This window comes from Podarcis raffonei, chromosome 8 (genome assembly GCF_027172205.1).
Source record: "Podarcis raffonei isolate rPodRaf1 chromosome 8, rPodRaf1.pri, whole genome shotgun sequence".
Taxonomy (NCBI): domain Eukaryota; kingdom Metazoa; phylum Chordata; class Lepidosauria; order Squamata; family Lacertidae; genus Podarcis; species Podarcis raffonei.
Window position 1 is genome coordinate 82,814,775 of NC_070609.1, and position 24,994 is coordinate 82,839,768.

Here is a 24,994-nt window from a genome sequence, read left to right on the forward strand (position 1 = left end):
TGTAGCCAATCACCAAAAGAGAGACAAAAGAAAAAAAAGACTTGAGCATGTGAATGTTTTGTTGTAGAAGAGCTCTCTATAAATAAAGGCATAAGAATTACAAGTAAAATGTAGCCTCCCACATTAGTATACACTGTGCAAAAGCAATTAGCAAGTTTTTAAATATTTTGAAGACCAGATCAGTAGAACTATGTTTTCTTAAATGTTTTATAATTAATATAGGCATGTTCTTTGCTCCAGCTCTTCTTTCTTTTATTCATTTTTATAATCCTTTTAGTTTATGCTTTTGAGCATCAGTAGGTTCTTTGGATGCAAATGCTAGTCTGACTTACAGATAATGTGTCAGAGAGCTCAGGTATATGGGTGGACAGTTCTGAGAAATGGCACTTACTAATAATCTATTGATTCCAAAAAATTCTGGTATTGGATATTCCTTAGCTGCCTTAGTGCCAGGGAAGTAGCCTTTAGACCTTGGACTGGGATCAGTATTGACCTTGTTGCCTCCTGGGATTCCTTTATGTAGCATCACTGGATCTTGTGAAACTGATGGTTTGAACATTGGCTCAAAGAACATGAGATTTCCAACAATGCATTCATGGGATTAATGTCATGTAATAATTCTGTGGTCTCATTTTTAATCATTTTTCAGAAGTAGACTAGCAAAGTAGGTTTTTGTTTTTGTTGTGCCTCCAGATCATTTATGACTTAGCAGAAAACAAAACCATAAAGCTATATTTAGAGAACATGATGCCATCATTTTCCAGCCGTGAACCATAAAGATCTCAATAGATACCCAATTTGTATTATACTCAAAATGTTTAAATAAAAACAAACTTGCAGAAAGGGTTACAGTGAGTTGTGCTGGCTTTTATTTGAGTTGCGAAAATTATTAGATAGAAATGGTTGAGAATCCCAGCACTTTTAATGGGCAAATTGAGAACAGCTGTCAAATTAAATTTCTCCCCCTTGTTTGTCTCACTGCATTGCCAGTATTTATTCATGGACTCTTCCTGGAATTTTCACTGTCATCTGAATAAAGCATGACAGAATCATTTGATATACCTGGATGTATGCGGCTTCTTTACACATTTTAAAAAGTAATTTTTGAGTATAATACAAACAGTGCAATGCAGGTAAACCTCAAGACCACGGGTAGGCAAACTAAGGCCCAGGGGCCGGATCCGGCCCAATCGCCTTCTAAATCTGGCCCGCGGACGGTCCGGGAATCAGCGTGTTTTTACATGAGTAGAATGTGTCCTTTTATTTAAAATGCATCTCTGGGTTATTTGTGGGGCATAGGAATTGGTTCATTCCCCCCCCAAAAAAAATATAGTCCAGCCCCCACACAAGGTCTGAGGGACAGTGGACCAGCCCCCTGCTGAAAAAGTTTGCTGACCCCTGCTCAAGACAATTACATAAAGAAAACAAGAGGAGAGAGAGGGGGGGGGGCCACAGGTCAGTTTCACAGTTGACAGATAACCTAAAGTAGAATTGGGGTAAAAGGAGAGGAAGGAGATCAGGAGAAGGATAACACAAGAGTTCTTCAATGAGTTTTTTCAGTGGCTCATCTGAGAAGATGGTGGAAACTGTCCTCCTACGGAATCACTGATGAGGGAGACCAAGGGGAACCAAACTGTAGCAAAAGCATCAGGTTTTACACAATTCATAGCAAGCCAGATGGCATGAGTCAGTTTCTCAGGTAAAGCTATGAAACAAAGGGCTTATACATGCCCTCCAGGATAAAGTCTGAGGACATTTTCCAACTTCCTGCAATAGTCATCCAGGCTGCTACAAGGAGAAACATCAACAGATCCTTAGGGAGCAATTTAGGGCCAGTAAAAATTATAACAGAGCAAGTACAGGAGACTTAAGAACAGTTTGCTTATTATATTATATTATATTATATTATATTATATTATATTATATTATATTATATTATTGTTATAGTATAAGCTGGAATTAAATATATTATCCCAGAAATGCTCAATGTAGAGAAAAGCTGCCACATATACAGTGCCTCAGTCCTCACATCCACTCTAACACTTAGGCGACTGTGCCATAATTTAAACAGTGTGACGTACCAACAATGAATTAGCTTAAGAGAAGCTTTTTTAATTCCTGCAGAAATTGTCTTAAAAGGGACATGAGTCCACATGGCTGACTAAGAGTCCTACGTTCTACGTATCTTTACTAGAGCTCCTAAACAGTTGTACAGTTTGTGATGTGTACATCTTATTAAGGTCTCCTGCTTTGAAGGTAACTTCCATATAATTTGCAAAAGCTCTCCCCGCATGTTTGTATTGTGCCAGTCTTTCTCAATGGACTTCTAAAACCCAACCAAATACTGGTACTTTGCATGATATTTAGCTTCCAGGGCTTTGCTGCTCTTCTGTTGTTAATTTGTTAATTCATTCTTATCTATTTTAATATGAATTTTCACCGAAGGTGCATACATCTTCTTTCTGGTGCAGGTTTGACCTCTCACAAATTTTGTCAAATTGTTGAATAACTTCCTCTTTTCCCCATTTCCCCCCCTCTTTTAAGTTTAGTAGAGTTGAACCGAATTTTTTGGCCTATTCTTTCTGCCACTTAGATTTTCTTTGAGGCTGATTTTTCATTCTGATGTGATCTTTTAAAGAGTTCTGAATATCACTGCCTGTAGCTCATCTATTGTGGTTGTCTGTGGGAATGTAACCTGCATTGTGTGATTCCTCATTAGTATTATTTGCATGACAGCACAAAACATTGTGTCATTTGAATACTGATAAAGAATGCACAATTATCAGTCCAGAGATATATGCTGGATATTTCTCCCAGTTATCTACCAGAATGGTTTCACAGACCAGTTTAAAGTGTTGTAGTGTCTTCAGCATTATTACCTGCTTTGAAGGGTTGTGTCATCAACTGTCACAATAAAAAGAAAGGAAAAAAAAGAAAGATACTATGCATAAGATATTTAGGTGAAATGTTTGTTTTAAAATTAATGTTATTATAGTTAATTTAATGTTCACAGATGGATTCCTCAGCTACAGAAATGACTCCATATGTGTTCTCATATGGAAAGGGTTACATGCAATAAACATTACCAAAATGTTCTTATCTGGTTGCCATATTGGAGACGGTGCATTTCCCAATATGATTCTACATCTGATACTTTTTGTAAAAAGGATAGCTGTACTTTTGCAGAAGTGGACTCTCTTTACACAACTTTGGCTAATTATTGCCTACAGAAATGTTTGGGGGCAGTGTTAATTTCTGTGTACTTTTATGCTTCCTATCTTAATTATGTTTACAGTATGTGGTAGATCTTAACTGTATTGTAACTGCATTTGTATGATATAGAAACCATACAAATATTGTTGTAGTCTAAGTGACTGATGCTGCCCTTCTGCTCCCCCCCCCCCAATTTCCTTACTTGAATGCAACTCAAGACATAAGGCAAGCCAACTCCTTCTGATCCAATTTTCTACAGTTTCATGCCCTTGAATTGATTTTGCTCTGAGTTTATGCTATGGAAGAAAACTCCTTTGAGTAGGGCTGCACCTGCCTTCCATACTGAAATTCTGTGCTGTGGACATTCCTTTGAATTTCTGACTTCCGACTGCCCTCAGCCTTACAGGTGCTGCCCTGTAAGGTAGCCAGTGTTGATTCCTTCCCCTATGTCTTGTCTACCAGTGTTTTGCCTTCACTACTGGTTGTTCTTTTGTGATGAGTAGGAACAAAAGGAGTATTGGCTCTGTAGTATCCTTGTGTCTGTACATGTGCAAATCTGCCGGTCAAGTTCACATCAACTCTTGTGTTGTTGCACACAAGAGTTTGCACAGTTCACACCATGCTGCTTTGCATTAGTTGCACACCCAATTTTTATCAGTGGTGGAATAGCTGCTGCAGGCCAGTTTGCTGATGTGATCACCGTACTGGTTGCTGCATGGGGTACAGAACTGTTGTTTTGATGGATCCTTCCATACCAACCATGATATTACTTTAACAGTTCCACTCACACCCTACCTTGTTGGTTCAAGCATGGTAAAGAGGCAACCTAGGAGAAGAAAACTGATGAGGTTGGAGGCGTTAGCCTATTGTTAAGTGTGTCCATTGTTATCGTCCTTCCATCCCAAATTATAATAGAATCTCAAAGGCAGGTGAAAGCCTCCAGGCTCTTTTGTGAAACCGGTAAGGTATCCTGAAGCTTTAGATAATGAAGGTTTATAATATGGCTACATAATATGGTATATAATATGGTTATCTACCCCATGTCATTGGTGTTCCATGAAATTTGGTAAATGTCGAAACACACTCAGAGGAGGTGTGTTCTAAGTTGTATTTCAGGAAGACATCTTGAGGCTTTGAACCAGTAAGAGTTTGCTTGACTTTTTAAGAGCATCTGTTGGTATTCTGCAGTTTCCAAGAGTGACTGCTGCTTTGTATTTTAACTCTTTCCTCAGGGGATCATTGAAAACGTTTGTTCACACAGTACACCTTTTACAGAAGCAAACAGAGTTGGGATCCCTGCCTGTAGCTGATGTGTTACACAGGTAGGAAGAAGGCTTCTGTGGGCAATCACATTGCTATAGATCAAGGACTAATCTTAAAAATATACTCATGCATCAATGTTGGGATATTTTTTTTAAACTTAGAATGAGCAATTAGAAAAGTCCATTCCCCACCCTTACCCAGAGCTATTTACAAACCGGAACTACACTAATAGTCCTTACTGTTCATACATAGGCCATCCACCATTTAAGTACTGTATTTTTCCATGTATAAGACTAGGGTTTTTCCTAAAAAATAATGTAAAAAATTAGGGGATGTCTTATACATGGGGCCATCTCCCCCCCCCCCCATTTTCTTAAATCTGAGTCCCCAAAAATAGGGGGCGCCTTATACATGGGGGCGTCTTATAGATGGAAAAATACAGTATATTTTAATGTGCACTGTATGTCTGTCATTAGCTAAATATTTCCATTTCATAGAAGCATTTCCCCCATTTCTAAACTTTACTTTGTATTCATTCTCTAAAGGTTGTTGCTTTTGGAAGGGGGGCCTGGATCACCCTCTTGTTTGCTTGGGGGCAAACACATGGTGTCCTGGGGGTTTGAAGATATGTTGCCAGCACCTGATGCCAACCCGGGCTCAGGCTCAGAAAATAAAGGTGAGATTTGTGAATTTAAAGAACAAGAACATTTCTGCATTGGGATTGCCTGGCCTTTTAAATAACCACAGTCCGAAGTTGTAAGGGTAGATAGAAATCTTGTCCAGGTGACAGCTGGTGCTGCGCAGACAGTCAGAAGGTATTTATTTATTTATTTGATTGATTGATTGCATTTGCACCCTGTTGTTCAGCCAAAAAGGCTCCCAGTGTAGCTTACGTGGAAAGCCCTTGTTCACCAGGGGAGTCCACTGCAGTAGACACACATGTTAAAATGTTGTTTGTACAAAGGTATTATTTTACTGCTAGATGTGGTAAAGTTGTTTCCCAGTCTGTAATATGAAAAATCATCTAATAAGTAGGAGACAAATATTGTAGCACTCCTATTCAGGGTTCCAGCTAACCAGCCATGCCTTCTTCAAGGGTGGTTGTTGTTGTTTAGTCATTTAGTCGTGTCCGACTCTTCGTAACCCCATGAACCAGAGCACGCCAGGCACTTCTGTCTTCCACTGCCTCCTGCAGTTTGGTCAGACTCATGTTTGTAGCTTCGAGAACACTGTCCAACCATCTCGTCCTCTGTCGTCCCCTTCTCCTTGTTCCCTCCATCTTTCCCAACATCAGGGTCTTTTCCAGGGAGTCTTCTCTTCTCATGAGGTGGCCAAAGTATTGGAGCCTCAGCTTCACGATCAGTCCTTCCAGTGAGCACTCAGGGCTAAGAATGGATGCATTTGATCTTCTTGCAGTCCATGGGACTCTCAAGAGTCTCCTCCAGCACCATAATTCAAAAGCATCCATTCTTCAGCGATCAGCCTTCTTGATGATCCAGCTCTCACTTCCATACAGTGGTGCCTCGCAAGACGAAATTAATTCGTTCCGCGAGGCTATTCGTATAGCGGTTTTTTCGTCTTGCGAAGCAAGCCCATTGACAGCTTAGCGGATTAGCGCTATTAGCGGTTTAGCGGCTTTTAGCAATCAGCTGTTAAGCGGCTTATCAGCGGATCAGCTGATAAGCAGCTTAGCGGCTTAGGAAAAGGGGGGGGAAAGGGGAAAAAACCCAAAAGGAACTCGCAAGATTTTTTTGTCTTGCGAAGCAAGCCCATAGGGAAATTCGTTTTGCGAAGCGCCTCCAAAACGGAAAACCCTTTCGTCTAGCGGGTTTTCCGTCTTGCGAGGCGTTCGTCTTGCGGGGCACCACTGTACATAACTACTGGGAAAACCATGGCTGTAACTATACGGACCTTTGTTGGCAAGGGTACACCATTCCATTTCCCTTCTCACCCCCTTCTTTTCTGTGTGTTTCCCCTCAGGTCGGGTGTGGGTTTTGTTTTGCTTTTTGCTACTTCTGCTAATACCTCCTGTTGTGTGTGGATGATGCCATCTTGGCTGCCCAAGGATCAGTTCTCTGAGGATGAGCTCACAGTTAGTAGGATGATGAGTGTGTGTGTGTGACAACAGGACCTTTGAATATTGGCCCTTGCAGTGTAATTTTCAAAACAGTTTGATGTATGAATGAAGTGTCTGTATGTGGTTTTTTGTCCTCTTTCATGGTCTAGGGCAGCTTTACGTATTGGTACTGAAACTGATACTCAGCCCAGAGGTTGTAAGTAATCTGAGTGAAGTACAACACATCAAGGGGTCTTCTTCTAGCCAATAGTGTCTGTGTTGTCCCAATAGTTTGAATGGGAAGCTGCATCTCCCCCCGCCACCCTCAAAATATTATGACTTTGGCAAAGGTTGTCTTCTAAAGGTTTGTTTCCAGTGTTCGAAACTCCTATTGTTCTAGGCACATTTTGCGACAGGGAATTTCATTTGCGCAAGCAGTTTCTGAGCTCTGGGTGCAGTGGTGCGCCTAAGATTTCAGATTAAAACTGTGGAGTGGAAGGAAAGGAGGACCTTTTTCTGCCTCCCCACTTCCATCTACTCCCTGAAGATTGGAGAAGAGATGGGGGGGGGCAGGGGAAGGACTAGACCATGTGAAAAATGAACATAATATTTTAGCTGCAGTTCATTCATTTTCAGCATTGCGTTCTTGTTATAAAAAAAGCATGCCTAGACATTTCATTGTTGTGCCCATAACCTAGGTTTAAGGTGTCATTTAGCTCCTAGCTTTCATATCTCAGTTTCTTTTTTTACTTTTTTGGATTTGTTCTTATTATTTTATTGGGTTTTATAAACAAGAATAATGTTATACAAACAAGTATACCAAGTTTTCTCATGTTTTTCTAACACTGTTTCCTCATACAGATGCAGACTTAGGACGCTGCCTTGCAGCAGATGGGCTTTATCTTTATACAACAAACTCAGTTGGCAGAGGAATAAGCAAATTAGGATCTGGATTGCATGGTACTTTACGGTAAGCTATGGCATCATTAAATGCTCAGTTTGTTTATATTGTCAATTACTGTATTTGTCATCCCAAACACAGGACAGCAAGTGGTGTTGAGAGTCATGTCTGCAGCAGTCTTCTGTTGGGAGCTGCCCAAAGTGGCTGGGGAAGCCCAGCCAGATGGGTGGGGTATAAATAAATAAATAAATAAATTATTAGGATTCTGAACTGTAATAAATAAATGTGCATCATAATTGAAGTGTAACTTCCCTTGTTTTCCCTTCAGAGGCTTTGTGTACTGCCGTAATGAAGAGTTGGAACCAGGCTGGGTTGCTTTTGGCAATGGCAAGCTTCTTCACAGACCCGTCTCTTTTGATAACAAACCTCACTCCCTTTTCCAGGTTATTGACCAGAATACCCTGCAGGTAAAGTAAAAATTGGAGCAGCATCTTTAATTTCATATCCATGGCATAGTGTTTTTTTGAAAATGTTTATCAGAGATTTTATAGTCCGTTCAGCCACTTTTCTCTGTAGCCACACTTTGCAAACAAACTCTCCTTGATAACACAGTGTTCCAGGTTCACATCAAGACTCTGGAGACCTGCTGCTATTTCCCATTACCCTAGAGCAGAGCTTTCCAAACCGTGTGTCGTGACACATTAGTGTGTCGGCTGCATTGTGTAGATGTGTCGTGCAAACGCTGGAAAGGGGTTAGTTTAACCTTTGGTTTGCTAGTAAAACTGAATTACTGTGTCGAGAAATGATGCATGAGTAAAGTGTGTCACCAACATGGAGAGTTTGAAAAGCTCTGCCCTAGAGGGTGGCTTTGATAACTTGCAAGGCTGCCATTGGGGTGGGAGTGTACATGTGTTGTTGTTGTTTAGTCGTTTAGTCGTGTCCGACTCTTCGTGACCCCCTGGACCAGAGCACGCCAGGCACTCCTGTCTTCCACTGCCTCCCGCAGTTTGGTCAGTCTCATGTTTGTAGCTTCGAGAACACTGTCCAACCATCTCGTCCTCTGTCGTCCCCTTCTTCTTGTGCCCTCCATCTTTCCCAACATCAGGGTCTTTTCCAGGGAGTCTTCTCTTCTCATGAGGTGGCCAAAGTATTGGAGCCTCAGCTTCACGATCTGTCCTTCCAGTGAGCACTCAGGGCTGATTTCCTTAAGAATGGATAAGTTTGATCTTCTTGCAGTCCATAGGACTCTCAAGAGTCTCCTCCAGCACCATAATTCAAAAGCATCAATTCTTCGGGGATCAGCTGATCATGTATTCCACTGATAAATAAAGAAGATGCAGGACATGCCTACTTCCAGAAACCATTTTCCCCTTGTTATTTCACCTTTCTGGCAGTGTCCTCTGGAGACTGTTTGAGTTTCCAAAAAGAAAAAAAAGAAAAAGAAAAGGGCCAGTGTATGTGTTATCTTTTCCTGTAGAACTTCTTAATCTAGCGATTTAAAAGCTTTATTGACTTTTGCCTTGAAATGAAGAAATATTACTTGGATCCTGATAATTTCCCCCCACCATGTGTATTTCAGAGATTACGGTAGCAGTTTCTCTTTGAAGGGTAGAAATCCAATATCAAGAACATCTGTGGCTCAGCAAAATATTGCATGCTAGCTGTATCAATGACTCATGGTCCTGATCCTAAGTCTTGATGTATCAGCAAACAAGTCACTAGCATGCGGTATATAAACTGCTTTGCCTGCATAATGCCTCCAAACAAGATGTTATGTCAGAGGTGCAGAGGAGAAATTAAGCTGGTTTTCCAGGCTGGTGTTCCTGTACCAGAGTTGGGACGCAGGTAGCGTTGTGATGTAAACCACTGCGCTTCTTGGGCTTGCCAATCGGAACGTCAGCGGTTTGAATCCGCACGATGGTGATGAGCTCCCATTGCTCTGTCCCAACTCCTGCCAACCTAGCAGTTCGAAAGCATGCCAGTGCAAGTAAATAAATAGGTACTTCTGCAGTGGGAAGGTAAACAGCGTTTCCATGCGCTCTGGCACTCATCACAATGTCCCATTGCGCCAGAAGCGGTTTAGTCATGCTGGCCACATGAGCAGAAAAGCTGTCTGTGGACAAACACCGGCTCCCTTGGCCTGAAAAACAAGATGAGCACAGTACCCCATAGTCGCCTTTGAATGAACTTAACTGACCAGGGGTCCTTTACCTTTACCTTTTTTAACCTCAGTCTAGGATGAGGGGATAAATGATTGCTGGAGGTTGGGTGTCCTCTGTTGTTGCTGCTTTTTCTGTCATGTTAGTTCTGTGCTTAGATTCTGTACTTAGAACTTGTAGCCACGCATCTCTCTGGCTGTCATCTGCAAGTCTAATTTGAAAACTTATAAAGCATTTTAAATCATATTAGTTATGTTCACAGTCAGTCTATTTATATACCGTATTTTTCGCCCTATAGGATGCACTTTTTCCCCTCCAAAAATGAAGGGGAAATGTGTGTGCGTCCTATGGGGTGAATACAGGCTTTCGCTGAAGCCTGGAGAGCGAGAGGGGTCGATGCGCACCGACGCCTCTCGCTCTCCAGGCTTCAGGAAGCTATCCGCAAGCTATCCGCAAGTCTTCAGCGGGGAGCTCCCCGACGGCTCGCCCTCGCCTTGTTGTGCAGCGGTGCCCTGCTTCCTGGGGCAGCAGGGTGGAGAGGGAGCCTCGGCCGGCTGCTTGCCAGTATCCCCCATTGAAGAAGAGCAGCTGCAGCCGCCACCGCAGCGCCTCGCCAGCCGATTAGCTTCCCAATCTGGCACAAGTTTCCGCGGCGATGGGGGAGCCCTGCACTCCAAAGGCAGCGCCGCCGGCTGCAGGAAAAACGGAGGCGAGGGAGGAAAGACGAAGCTGGAAAGGAAGGGAGGAAAGGAGGAAGCTGGGAGGCCACTAGGTGGCGCATCGGAAGATGGCTGACAATAACATCTCTCCGACCCACACGAGGTAATTTGGAGGCTATGATGGGGGTAATTAGCCTCCTTAACCCCCCCAGGATTATGGGGGGACGGCCCTTGCCTGCTGTGCCCTATACCACCCCCGAATTTGTGGGGGTGGGGGCACTATGCACAAAGCCCTCCTGTGGGATTCCGGCACTCCTTGATGCTGTCTCTGATCCACGCCTCTAGTTGCAAGAATCTTCAAAAGAAACAATTTGGACGAGATAAATTGCACATACTTCAAGGAAAAAGGGGGAGTAAAGAATGCCGACAGAAGAGATCTCTGATAACAAGGCAAGAATAAAATATGAGAAGATACGTCAAGATACGGTACGGCAAATGACTGAGGGGGGAGGGGGAAAAAAACCTTCCTTTCCTTTTTTATGTGATTAAACAAGAATCCCCTTCCCTAATGAGTCAGGAATGTCGCTTTAAGGACTTAAGCTGTGGATTTAAGGCTGTGTGGAGATAAACTTTCGAACCAAAGCAATGTTTCAAGACGAAGCCGGAAAGTTAAGAGTTTTGGAATGACGCAGTTAAAAATGCCGTCGCCATCTTGGGAGGCATTGTTGGAGCTCTTGTGTCTGGGAGGAGAAAGAGAGAAATAGAGCTGTTTACATATCGTGGATTAACTCCTCTGTGGGACTTAAGAGCGACAAATGCCTGATTTATGATGGAAAGAGCGATGTTATCTACGAAGGAGATATATGGAAACCATCTGGACTTAGATTGGAAGAATGGGAAATTCACACAGGATTATTATATTTGCTTATCGGCTTAAGGAGACTAACAGAAGAGATCGTAAAAGAAAAAGAGAAATTATATGAACAAGATATGATGTGGAAACACCAAGATAAGACTGGATAGAATTATGAACTTTGTCTGGACTGATTGGGACTGATTTGGACACTAACGCAGTAATAAGAAGATGATTTGAACCCCCCTTTGGATCTTGAAGTATGGGTTCCCCCAACAAAATTTAAAAATTTGGCTTTGTAATTTGGAATTTATGTGATGTGATTTAATTTGATGTGATTGGCCAGTTAATAAAAATTATTTAAAAAAAAAAAAAGGAAAGGAGGAAGCTGGAAATGCCTCCAGCTTGCAATCCATGCCCGACGGAATGCCCTTGTCCCGGCGCTGCGAGCCACTCGCTGCCCAAAGTGAACGCAAGCGGGAGCAAAACACACTGTCCGCGCAAAACACACTGCGCGTCTCGGTCGAAAGAGCAGCCCAGAGAACCTCAACATCCGCTGCTCTCCATCCCGCTGCCGATTGAAGCCAACTCAGCCCAGAGCACGGGAGTTCCTGCCAGGCTTCAGGATGCAGAGCAGGATGGAGAGTAGCGGATGTTGAGGTTCCTGCGCGCCGGGACGAGGGCATCCTGTCAGGCATGGATTGCAATCTTCGGCTCCAGCTTCTCGGGCTCCCAAGGCTTGCGGACAGCAGCCTGCCCCCGAAACCCGGGGGGGGGGGGGAATAATTTTTTTTCTTTATTCCCCCCCCCCAAAAAAAAAAACTAGGTGTGCCCTATGAGCTGGTGCACCCTATAGGGCGAAAAATACGGTACCTCATTTTGCACAAATGCATAAATGAAGAACCAATCTGATCATTTCCCAAATACTGATATTTACACTCCAGCTACCAACATTACATCTTCACTTGATGGAAATAATTTTCTGCAGTTTGTCCAGTAACCAATCAATCCAACTTTAAACTATCAGTCCTGGGCTCTTCATTTTTGTTTGCTCCTTTTTTTGTGAGGGTGGGGCTGGGCCAGTGAAGCAGAAATGAAGCAGCTGGGTCTTTGGCCTGATGCAGCAGGGCTCTTCTTATGTTCTGGTTGACTAAATAGGATTGTACTATTGTACTTGCAAACTGTAATTGCTGTTGGTCATATAAGAGTATGTTAGATACCTCATATATGTTAAAGATACTCCTTTTCCAGTTAAAATGGAAATCGTGCAAAATGTATATATTGTGATGTGAGACTTGGTTGTAAAAATGAAGCAATGGTGTAAATAATCTATTTAGTTGTAAAACAACATGATTTAGCTGCCGGATTTGCACCATTTTCTTAGTAAACATATGAAGTATCAAAGGGAGACTGATGTAAATAAAATCTTTCTCTTGCTTATTTAAATCATCAAGTCTTTCCCAGTTGTTCCTGGAGATGCTGGGAGCTGAACCTGGGATTTTCTGTTTGCAAAGTAGGTGCTTCACACATCGGCCCTCCCAAGTTCAAGGAAGTCGAGTAAAATTGAACATTGTGAGGATGTGGGAATTGATGGGAGTGCTTATTTGGTTATTGAGTGATTTATTTATTTTTAAACCACAACAGGAACATTTCAGTGTGCTTGATTGGCAAATGTAAGTTTGCAAAATGTGAGTGCTTTTGTTTTGTAACAATTTTAGCAAAGTATCTGGACAAAGCAAGTTTGGTTTCCAGTATTTTTCTTTATAGTAATACCTCTGCAAACGTCCGCCTTGTCTAGCGTTCATTCCGGTGAACGTCTGTGGCAAATCCGGAAGTACCGGAACAGGTTACTTCCAGGTTTGCCGCTTGCACATGTGCAGAAGCGCAAAATCGCACTTCGTGCATGCGCAGAAGCGCAAACCACTCTGCACGCAAGCGTGGTGCTTTGCCCTGCATCCTTTTCGGCTAGCGGCTGGGGCTCTGGAACTGATCCCGGCCACAAAACAAGGTACGACTGTATAGGCAGGTATGTTCAACAGTCCTACAAAGCATAAAAATTGGTGTTAATTATAAAATGAGACAAGTGAGCTAGTCTTTTGCAGAATTGCTCCGTGGTAATGGCTTGGCATATTATCTGGGCTCAAGCCCATGCTTTAGATCTCTCTGGATTAATCACAAGATGGTAACCATGAGATTGTATAGTTGATGGCTTATGGTTTGTCCACGAGAACTAAACTATGAGCCAAAGTTTGGATGACATATTAAGCCAACCTATGGCTTGGTTCAGGACAGCACTGCAACAAATTGACCAGGAAGGAGCAAAGCATATTAGCATTACACATAAACTAGGCCAGTTTATCATGTCAGTGTTCATGAGAGTTAGTACAACATAATTTTTATCCCTTCTCCTCCCGTCCTCTCTCTCACCTTCCTGTTCCCTTTGCTTTTATGCGATGCTACAGGTATGTCAGCTTCTCCCAATGCCAGCAGATCACTTTCCAGTTGGCAGCACTATGACCACTGTGCATCTTTCTTCCGATGGCACCTACTTCTATTGGATTTGGTCTCCTGCAAGCTTGAATGAAAAAACACCAAAGGGACACTATGTCTTTATGGATGTTTTTGAGCTCACAGTGAGTGCTGTTTTTTTTTGAGGGGGGGGGGGAATGGCAATAGGAATTGGGCTTTTCTCTGTAACTTAAGTTAGTGCATGAGCTTCCTTTCCCCCTACTCCTTCCTGGTCCCTTTTCCATTTGTGTCGTCTTAGATTGTGAGGATAAGGGACCATATTGTAAGCTGCTTTTTTGGCTAAGGAGCAGGATGCAAATGCCTTTAATGCTTAAAGCTAGTTACTGCTTGTTGTTTACAGAGTACTTTCAATTTGCAAAATATTTTCCCTTCTATGCCTTGTAGCTGTGACTACTCCATCTCTGTCTTCCACTTCTCCATTTGCATTTACTTGCTGCTGAATGTGTGTCCTGTGTACCATTTGATATTTTATTTCTCATGTGTTCATCCCTTTGTTTCATAATTATAAAATGCCCAAAGCCAATATCTTTCTCATTGCATTGTGATCAACCCTGATGCTGCTCAGCATGGGCAGTCTGCATCTCATAATTAAGGTTCATCCCTCCCCCATTTGAGCCTGTGCTCAGGGACTAGAGTTTGGGGTGCATTCCCCCCCCCCCAGACAGGTAATGCTCTGTGTTGTCTTGGCTCATTGGACTAGGTGGAAAATGGCGCCTGTGTGGCCAATCCCCTCCAAGAGCGGATCATACTCATGAGGAAAGAGGGGGATTCAGCAAAAAGCATCAATGAGATGCTTCTGAGCAGGCTTTCAAGGTACAGAGCCTCTCCCTCAGCAACCTTGGCTGCCCTGACTGGCTCCACCATCTCCAATACGCTGAAAGAGGACCAAGCAGGTGAGGAGGGGGTTTGTTTTAATGATTTTGCACCTTGATTTGCTTTGATAAGCAGAGTCCAGTATTAAGGATAATTTTGCTTCTCATGCCCTATGTGTCAGAGCACACCAGGAGCATCTCCTGCACAGTCTCTGCTGGAAGTGTGGGGTCCTCTTGTTTCAGATGAAGGCATTATCTTGGTAGATGGTGTCTCTTCTCAATATCCTACATTGTAACACAAGCAGGCTTCTCTTTGGGGTTTGAATCTCGCTTGTCCATCCATCCAGCTTTCATCCCAGAATTTAGCTCCCCCCCCCCCATTTTCTGCCTTTTTCATGGGCAACAGCATTTTTTTTTTTTTTTGCTTCTCATGATGTTCATCTGATCTTTTCAGCTGCTAACACTAGTTGTGGTCTGCCTCTAAAAATGCTACGAAAGACTCCAATATACACATGTGGGACTTACTTGGTGATGTTAGTCCCACCCCCGGGTGGCTCTGGCAGCTCTGCCACACGGTCGCTCTTTGGTGGAACAAGTGGCTTGTCATCCTTGAAAAGTAAGTCCTCTCCAGCCTGCCTTCTTGCTCCCTCTGAGTTGGTTTGATTTTTTTTTTAAACCCAGCAAACTGATTTGCCATGCATCTTGCGCTGCCTTTCCGCTTGGTCCCTAGATAATTCTCTTAATGTATCCAGTGCCATTATATTTATTTATTGTGAATCATTATTTTGCTCCATCTGTCAACCTTAAATAAGGCACTTCTCCCAAGTTTATTTCTCAGTCGTTGATTTGAGCTAGCTGGGTATAGCCCTGAAACCTATTTCCAGCATAGGGCTTAGTGTTCAAATTTGATGAAAATATCTGCCCAGTTGACATATAAAATGGGGATGAGGGTATGCTTTGATGCAGCAGAGTTCCTTTTCTTGCAGTCGCTTTTCTTTTAGCCCCACTCTGATACTGAAAGATTGTTGGGGAGCTGTAATCGCTTGAGGCAGTGAGCACAGTGGAGGGAAAGAGGAGTGGATTTCATTCCTCTCATCTCCTTTTCATGTAAGACTAGACACTCCTCCACCCTTGCTTTGCATGTGAATGTGACAGTCACATGACTAAAATACACATGACTGCCCTGCCCCTGTTGAGAGCATAGAATCATAGAATGGTAGCGTTAGAAGGGACCACAAGGGCCATCTAGTCCAGCCCCCTGCAATGGTGGTGCTACTGTTCCTGGACAGCATGCTTATATAGTACCCACATTTTTCAGCCCAAGAGGCACCTTCCAGAAGCTGCATATCAGTAGTGGGTGTAGTCAGAGGCAAAAGTGGGTAGTACGGTGGATGTGACTCTTACTGTTGTATAGTAGGCTACATTCCAGCAATACAAAAACCCGGGGGGTTCTATGCATACACTGCTCTCTGTTCAGGCAAACAAGAGGGATTATCACAGCTCAAGGAGACATTCCAGCCAGGCAAAGGCATTCAAGGAGGTTGCAGAGCTAGTCTGGGCAGAGAGCTTGGCCTGGGGAGAGTCGCAAGGGTGGATAGAGAGCCCGCAAGGGCTTCTTTTGGCCCGTAGGTCTGAGGTTCCATACCCCTGACCTACAACATATGGAGGGAGGCTTGGGGTTGCCAGCGACCTGTGGGGCTTCAGCTGAAGTTTGGGAAAAGCAGGTAGAGTTTCTAGGGCAAAAGGCTTCCAGTTAAGTACAAGCCTCGGTATCTCGATTCTCTCACTGTAGAAATTAAATAACTGTCTGTGTTTAACAATTAAGCTCCTGTGCATAATTCACAGTTCAAATAAATATGTGAGCTTTCAAGGGATTGATTGTAGGCTCTCTGTTTAAAGTTCTGGCTTCGAGTCTGGTGTACAGTATCTCAGATGGACAGTTTACAAGTCGAGCGGATCTCATTGATGCTGCTGGGAGCTCTCTTGGACGCGGTGCTCTTGTTCCTGGTCTTGGTAAGGAATGAATATGCAGTTTTAGATGCAACTTGGTAATGGCAATAATGGCGTTTGATGCCCTTGATTACAGGTTTCTCTGAGAAGAATCTGGCTTGCTTTAAACAGCTAATCTGTTCAGGCACACCTCTTTTTTTTCTTTTTTAAAGTAACAGAAATAATCTGCCAAAGTAGGAGAAGGCTAATAAAGTTTATAATAAGAGGCAATTAACAATATATGTGTATAGGAGAATTGCTTGAAACTGTATATTTGCTCTAAACCTTGGCTGACCTAAGGTGCCATTGGCAGTGTAATGGTGGTGGGTTTTTTAAGTTAGCATTTGTGGATCATGGCAGAGGGGAGATCAGACAGTCGTTTCTTGCTTTATTTTGTACCATCGATAGCAATATCTATAAATCTATTTGCAAAGTAAACACCAGCCTTGGAGTGGTGGACACTGGAGTGCTTGCTGTGGTTGAATGAAGGCAAGGGAGGCAGTCCATTAAAGCAAGCAGATCTATAGGGGAGGAGTGCTTTTATCAGTTTCCCCCCAAAATCAGGTAAACTAGAAAATGTGTAAAAATCTGAGTTGCAAATAAGCTGCTATCTTGGAAACATCTCTTATTAGATGTAAGATTCATTGCAAGAAGACCTCCCTAGCCGTTGGCTTAGCTGCTGAGCTGTTATGGAATGCTTAGGAACAGTCTTTACTTCTGAGGAATAAAAACAAAGAAAAGTCCTTTAGGACCAAATGAAGCTGTTGGTGAGAAGGGGTGCAGAGGAGGGAGGAGGTGTATGCGTATGTTAAGAGACAGAGGAATTGTTACCAACCATAAAGGCATCTGTCTGGACCTGTTTTGCATTATAAGCCACTTTTGATAAAAAGAGCTATTGATTGTTTTTGTTCAGGAGCGTGCTATGATGCTATGAATAACATGATCTGGACATGCTCGAACGACTATATTGATCAATGGTGCAATCCAGGGAACCAAGCCTTCCATTACGTTTGCCAGAGGCTAGGAGTCAGCCATATAATTGTGGAACCAAAAGGTGAGGGGGAAATCAGCAGTCAGCACTCTGTACAAAGTCATTGTTAGTGAAATGTGAGATGGACAGCCTGGATCAGTGGGCATTGCCTTTGAGCCATGCTGCACCTGACTGAGAAACCAGCAGGGCAGAACAGCTCTTTCCTACAAGGTTGGTGAGGGTATATATAGAACAGAACTTCCTTTGATCAGAACCAAAATAATAATCAGGGTGTTTGAAGTTCTCCTGCTTTTGAAGTTACAAACTACAAGACGCTGGGATCTTTCCTTTGAATTTCTGTGGAATTCCGCTGAAGGAAGGCAATTGACTATTACACCTTCAGGAGAAAGGCACAAAACGGTGCTTCTCTGAATGCAAACATTAGCAGTGAAATAATGAGGTATTGATACCACATCATCAGCTATATAGCACAAATTGTAGCGTGGGGCAAACTTCAACATGTTTACCCTGTCGAAAGTCTCATGAAGTTGTTTGTAAATTGTCTTCCATTTGTAAAAACTGGGATTGAGAGGTGGTGGCTTGCAAAGGCCAAACCAACAAATCCACGTCGGAGGGATCCAAGCTGTGCAAAATACCCTTGCTTCAGCACTGCATGTATGGTTGCTATTCCCAGTTATTGGAAACTTGTGGGCAGCTACACTCAATCTCCATGCCCTTCTCTTGCTTCCCTTCCATCCATATAAATATATGAAGATGCCTTATACTGTCAGACCATTGGCCCACCTAGATGTCTACCTAGTGTTGCTTATTCCAACTGAGAGTGCCTCCCCGAAATAACAGATTTGGATATTCCACAAAGAGGAAGGGTATCTTTTTATATGCGACGACGGCAGCAAGAGTTTTGATCGCAGCAAAATGGAAGAGTAATGAAATCCCCTCTATACAAGATTGGATCCAAAAGCTGACAGAATATGCCGAATTAGATGGTTTATCAGAAAAAATAAAGAATAAATCAAAACAGGAATTTGTTTCAGAATGGGAGGTTTTCAAAGAATATCTGAAAAATAAATATAGTAGTTTAAATTCTGTTGCAGCATTCGAGGAACTTCAGTAATAGTTGCAAGGTAGATGTAAGAAATTAGATTTATTGAGAATAAGTTTAATTATGATAAAAGTGTGTATTGGCAATAAGTAATATGAATTTGAAATATGGAATAGACAGGAGGTTGGTTCTTTAGTGTTAAGACCAATAGATGTTTTATTGTTTGCTAAGAAAATTATGTGTCTATGGTTATTTTTGTAATTTGTGTGTAATTTGGTATTTGTGTTTTTTTCTTTTTTTCTTGTTGTATAAATAAAAAACTTTATTTTTTTTAAAAAGAGAGAGTGCCTCCCCGAGATCGCAAGCACCAAACTTCACCATTCTACTTATAACCTGGAAACACTGAGCCTCAAACCTGGCAATTCTCTGTTTGATTTCCACACGGTTATTTGAATATTTGGGGGTGGGGAACCTTATGTTTTAGACTAGGCACAGTTGAAAGGCACAGAATGAATAAACCTTGACGATACCTTGAAATTCACACTGCCGATTTATAAAACGTTTCTTACTGCTTTAGGAGATGCCATAACCACAAATGAGGTTATCAATCAATTACTGCACCATGTTGGTGCTATGTGTATCCATCAACTCAACCTGCTGGCAGCGAGTAACAACCTTCCAATCACAAACTTTCTGGGCAAGCAACACCCAATCGAGGGCCATCATCTGAGCAGCATTTGCGACATTATGGAGAAAGCTATGGTCAATGGGGACACCTGCATTATACGCTGCATCTTGGTTGTCTTCCAGGTGCGTGCTATCCTAGTGTAATTGTGCTATCCTAATGTAATTGTTTGCTTTTGGATTGCGGGTGTGGGATACTCAGGCAAAGTACCCTTAGTGGGGTTCGCTTAACCTGGGAGTGGTGCGATATGTAAGGATATTCTCACGCTTCCTGTGAGCAGAGTCAGAAGTGCTGGAACTGAATTGGAGCATTGGTGGGTTCTTTCTCAGTCATGGAAGCTTTATCCAAGAGAGGTTCTCCAGCAATTGTTGTAAGCATTATCAGACCCACCTGTTTCAGCTAACTTGTGTGGTTAAGTCAGTAGAGGGCAGAGGAAATGTTCACATTTTATTCTGTTTTTTCTTGAGGGTCTTTTGCTTTTTGTTCCTCACCTTTGGCCACTGGAATGAAGCTGGTGAGAGGGGTTGTCCACCTTTTTCGGGTGCATGGTCACACCTGCAAACTGAAGCAATTGTTATAGGCATCACACATGCGCTCTGCTACCAACCACACACTGCAAACTAATCTGTTGGCTCCAACTCAGTGCTTCTTTTAAATCTCCTTTCAGTGAGAGTGGGGACCCTATGGGCATGGCAGAGATTGCAATAAATTATATTAATATAAATAAGTAAACTATCAGATTCCATATACTCTTTTTATGGTACTCACTTTCTCATATCTGACAATTCAACACGAGCATTTGTATATACAGTTCCATGTTTGTCCTTGCAGGTGGTTTTTAAATTTTTCTTCAGCCCTCAAACCGAGAAGAATCGTGACATCGTAAGACGATCCGGCCTCTTGCTTTGGCAGTTACTGATGGCACCAGTGGACCAGATCAGCCCTGAGATTCAGAAGGAGGTCTGCCTGGCAATCAGGTATGTCCTCTTAGCTCACTACAATCAATCAAATCCTACAAATGCTGTAGTCCTTGTGAGGATAATACTTCCAAGGCCTGACTTGGTAAAAACCACAAAGCAGCCATTCTAAGCTTCCTTATAGTAAAGTGTGAATTTTCTGTGCTTTACACTAGGGCTTGGCTGAACCTAGCCCAAAGGAAGGCAGCTAGTTTGGTCACCAGTATATGCTAGGCTTCCTCCCTGTCTATTTCAGGTCACTGGGTGTTTTTTTGGGGAAGGAACTGCTACTGTCACTTTCCAGCCTGCTTCTTGCTAAAGGTAAAGGGACCCCTGACCGTTAGGTCCAGTTGCGGACGACTCTGGGGTTGCAGCGCTCATCTTGCTTTATTGGCCGAGGGAGCCGGCGTACAGCTTCTGGGTCATGTGGCCAGCATGACTAAGCTGCTTCTGGTGAACCAGAGCAGCGCACAGAAACGCCGTTTACCTTCCTGCCAGAGCGGTACCTATTTATCTACTTGCACTTTGACGTGCTTTTGAACTGCTAGGTGGGCAGGAGCTGGGACCAAGCAACGGGAGCTTACCCCGTCATGGGGATTCGAAACGCTGACCTTCTGATCAGCAAGCCTTAGGCTCTGTGGTTTAGACCACAGTGCCACCCATGTCCCATTGCTTCTTGCTAGCTGAGGTTAAAAATCTAAAAATGAGAGGAGGTTGTGGGTGGGGTGGATATTTGCCAGACAACATCCAAACTCTGTCATTGGGTTCTGTCTTATACAGGACGCTTGCAGCACACAGTGTTGGAGAATATAAACCTGTTGTTTAAATGCATAACTTTAAAATTAACCAGCTGACCAGCCTATTTCCCAGCTTTGGGCATTGCACTCTTAGGAGGCCATCAGTTAAAATGGTCAGAAAGTCCTAGATAGTTGGTATCAGCTATATAGAAGAAAGCAAGCATTTCTACCATCTACTTTAGGGTGACTTTGAAGTTCTGTTGTGAGAGCTACTGCTGCTGGTGCTGGTTGGGCATAGTTCTTTTGGCTAGGTGTAGTTAAAAGGTTAAAGATGATCCCCACTCTTCTATCTGCCACTTCTTTCATCTTTTGGCCAAAGCATGGGGAGCGTCACAGTCCTGCGTTAAGATAACCAGATAATGTACATCTAAAGGGCAAAGGGCATTCATCTTGGGGAGGCATAGGCAAACTCAGCCCTCCAGATGTTTTGGGACTACAATTCCCATCATCCCTGACCACTGGTCCTGTTAGCTAGGGATGATGGGAGTTGTAGTCCCAAAACATCTGGACGGATGAGTTTGCCCATGCCTGATCTTGGGTGTCGCATTTTCCCGTATATGGGACACACTCCAAAACTTGAGATCAAAATCTTCTAGAGTAGTTTGCAGATCTATATTTCTGGAATAATAACAGCGTATTTTGGATCCAAAGCCTGTTTTTTTCAGCCATGTTGATTAATATTAGAGAATTATTAACTGGTTGCTGCATTGTATGACCAGATAATGTTGTTGAAGAAACTTGGTTTAATTCTACACTGGTTAAGTGTAGAATTAAAATTTCAGAGTGTAGAATTAAATTAATAGCCAGCCAGCTGAGTGCTGGACTTTGATCTGGCAAACTTGAGTTCAAATTCCTCCTGAGCCCACAGGCTGACTGACAGGCTGACTGCATAGCCTTGGATGAGTTGCAGTTACTTAGCCTCAGATCTGTTCAAGAAAATTGGAAATATGAAAGGAACATTTCGTACAAAGATTACCATAATAAAGGACAAAAGTGGTAAGGACCTAACAGAAGCAGAAGACATCAAGAAGAGGTGGCAAGAATACACAGAGGAATTATACCAGAAAGATATGGATGTCTCGTACACCCCAGGTAGTGTGATTGCTGACCTTGAGCCAGACATCCTGGAGAGTGAAGTCAAATGGGCCTTAGAAAGCACTGCAAATAACAAGGCCAGTGGAAGTGATGGTATTCCAGCTGAACTATTTAAAATTTTAAAAGATGATGCTGTTAAGGCGCTACACTCAATATGCCAGCAAGTTTGGAAAACTCAGCAGTGGCCAGAGGATTGGAGAAGATCAGTCTACATCCCAATCCCAAAGAAGGGCAGTGCCAAAGAATGCTCCAACTACCGCACAATTGCACTCATTTCACATGCTAGCAAGGTTATGCTTAAAATTCTACAAGGAAGGCTCAAGCAGTATGTGGACCGAGAACTCCCAGAAGTGCAAGCTGGATTTAGAAGAGGCAGAGGAACCAGAGACCAAATTGCAAACATGCACTGGATTATGGAGAAAGCTAGAGAGTTCCAGAAAGACATCTACTTCTGCTTCATTGACTATGCAAAAGCCTTTGACTGTGTCGACCACAGCAAACTATGGCAAGTTCTTAAAGAAATGGGTGTGCCTGATCACCTCATCTGTCTCCTGAGAAATCTCTATGTGGGACAAGAAGCTACAGTTAGAACTGGATATGGAACAACTGATTGGTTCAAAATTGGGAAAGGAGTATGACAAGGCTGTATAATGTCTTCCTGCTTATTTAACTTATATGCAGAATTCATCATGCGAAAGGCTGGGCTGGATGAATCCGAAGCCGGAATTAAGATTGCCGGAAGAAATATCAACAACCTCAGATATGCAGATGACACAGCCTTGATAGCAGAAAGTGAGGAGGAATTAAAGAACCTTTTATTGAGGGTGAAGGAGGAGAGCGAAAAATATGGTCTGAAGCTCAACATCAAAAAAACGAAGATCATGGCCACTGGTCCCATCACCTCCTGGCAAATAAAAGGGGAAGAAATGGAGGCAGTAAGAGATTTTACTTTCTTGGGCTCCATGATCACTGCAGATGGTGACAGCAGTCACGAAATTAAAAGACGCCTGCTTCTTGGGAGAAAAGCAATGACAAACCTAGACAGCATCTTAAAAAGTAGAGACATCACCTTGCCAACAAAGGTCCGTATAGTTAAAGCTATGGTTTTCCCAGTAGTGATGTACGGAAGTGAGAGCTGGACCATAAAGAAGGCTGATCGCCGAAGAATTGATGCTTTTGAATTATGGTGCTGGAGGAGACTCTTGAGAGTGCCATGGACTGCAAGAAGATCAAACGTATCCATTCTTAAGGAAATCAGCCCTGAGTGCTCACTGGAAGGACAGATCGTGAAGCTGAGGCTCCAATACTTTGGCCACCTCATGAGAAGAGAAGACTCCCTGGAAAAGACCCTGATGTTGGGAAAGATGGAGGGCATAAGGAGAAGGGGACGACAGAGGATGAGATGGTTGGATGGTGTTCTTGAAGCTACCAGCATGAGTTTGATCAAACTGCGGGAGGCAGTGGAGGACAGAAGTGCCTGGCGTGCTCTGGTCCATGGGGTCACGAAGAGTCGGACACGACTAAACGACTAAACAACAGCAAAAGCCTCAGATCCTCTTCTATGATATAAGAGTGTTCTTAATTTACTTCACTGGGTACCGAATGCAATAGAGATTGTACATTGTGTAAGTTGCTAGCAAACATTTCAAGAAATGACACAGGTAAGACTTAAGCTAAAATGCAATTGCTTCTGTAGTATGCTTTCCTTGCTCCCTGTGGCACAAGAAGCAGCAATAACAGACAATTAAATAAAGAGGAAAAAGCATGAGCGTTTTCATTCCTTTAACTGTAGAAGCAGTTGCTTGCTTGAACCATATTTCCCATAAAATAATTCTTAGTTTGAATCTGGTTACATAACAGGGTGGAAAAGGCTTCCTTTTGATATCCAAAGAGGCCCCTTTTGAACATAGTGGTTTTCTTTGTATATATTATTATTACATTTACTTTTCCTCCAAGGAGCTCAAGGTAGCATACATAGTTTTCTTCCTTGTTTTATCCTCACAACAACCCTGTGAGGTAGCTTAGTCTGAGATAGTGCAGCTGGAAGATTACCCAGTGAGCTTCATGGTTAAGTGGAAATTTGAACCCTGGTCTCCTAGGTCTTAGTCCAGCCACTTCCCCAAACTGTCTGTTGATGGCCTTCTTGCTTAACCATTAACATCATTCAAAAAACCCCAACATTCCTGACTTTTCTTTTATACTCAGGAAGCAAATGCTAAATTTTTTCAGAAAGGTAGTCTCAATAGTCTGCAGAAAGAAAGAAAGAAAGAAAGAAGAAAATGTTTATGGTACAATTAATCTGCTTGATTTTAAGGTGCCCCAATACTCTGTCATGCTGGCCACATGACCCGGAAGCTGTACGCCGGCTCCATCGGCCAATAAAGCGAGATGAGCGCCGCAACCCCAGAGTCAGCCACGACTGACCTAATGGTCCGGGGTCCCTTTACCTTTTAATACTCTGTTGCTCTGTCTTTGCAGATACTAAATGTTACCTTTTCTTTTCTCTTTTTTAAGCTCTGGTCTAAATAACCTGTATCCTGGAGAAGAGGAAATTAATAACTTGCTTAAGTTGGTTTTAACAGAAGGTAAGTATTTTTAATAAGAATGTAATGAAAATTCATTGTAGGCAGCTTTCAGACTGATCCTTTGCTCTAGAGTAGCCATGTTTTCCTGACGTTGTCAACAAATATCTCCCTATCATGCCTTTCCTGTTCAGCTTCTACTGTATTTCAGAGCGCCAAAAATTCAGCTCTTTCCCCCCTCCAGATGCCCCAGATGTAAGGGGCCCATTGTGCTGCCATTCTGGCTGGTTGTGACCTGTATAGATTATGCTAGCCATTTCATTCCATGGAAATCAGATCTGTCAATGTAACCCTTCCCTTTCCAAATCCATGATTAGGAGTACAGTGAGGGGAGGAGGGAGTATTTAACCAGTTATTTATTTATTTATTTATTTATTTATTTATTCATTCATTCATTCATTCATTCATTCCC

At 42.8% G+C, this 24,994-nt stretch overlaps 1 protein-coding gene across 7 annotated transcripts in view; it reads left to right on the forward strand.

The window, feature by feature from the left end:
• Positions 1–24,994, forward strand: part of HECTD4 (HECT domain E3 ubiquitin protein ligase 4) — a 117,101-nt gene that overhangs the window by 18,673 nt on the left and 73,434 nt on the right. For 4 of the 7 annotated variants that reach the window (XM_053401190.1, XM_053401191.1, XM_053401195.1 and 1 more), the window contains exons 3-14: positions 4,446–4,535; positions 5,022–5,152; positions 7,394–7,502; positions 7,762–7,900; positions 13,567–13,737; positions 14,334–14,526; positions 14,900–15,061; positions 16,330–16,458; positions 17,348–17,488; positions 19,045–19,277; positions 19,984–20,129; positions 24,515–24,585. In XM_053401190.1, coding sequence (XP_053257165.1) covers positions 4,446–4,535; positions 5,022–5,152; positions 7,394–7,502; positions 7,762–7,900; positions 13,567–13,737; positions 14,334–14,526; positions 14,900–15,061; positions 16,330–16,458; positions 17,348–17,488; positions 19,045–19,277; positions 19,984–20,129; positions 24,515–24,585 — 1,715 coding nt within the window. The remainder of the gene's footprint in view (positions 1–4,445; positions 4,536–5,021; positions 5,153–7,393; positions 7,503–7,761; positions 7,901–13,566; positions 13,738–14,333; positions 14,527–14,899; positions 15,062–16,329; positions 16,459–17,347; positions 17,489–19,044; positions 19,278–19,983; positions 20,130–24,514; positions 24,586–24,994) is intronic. The other 3 variants (XM_053401193.1, XM_053401196.1, XM_053401197.1) reach the window with 1 other exon arrangement.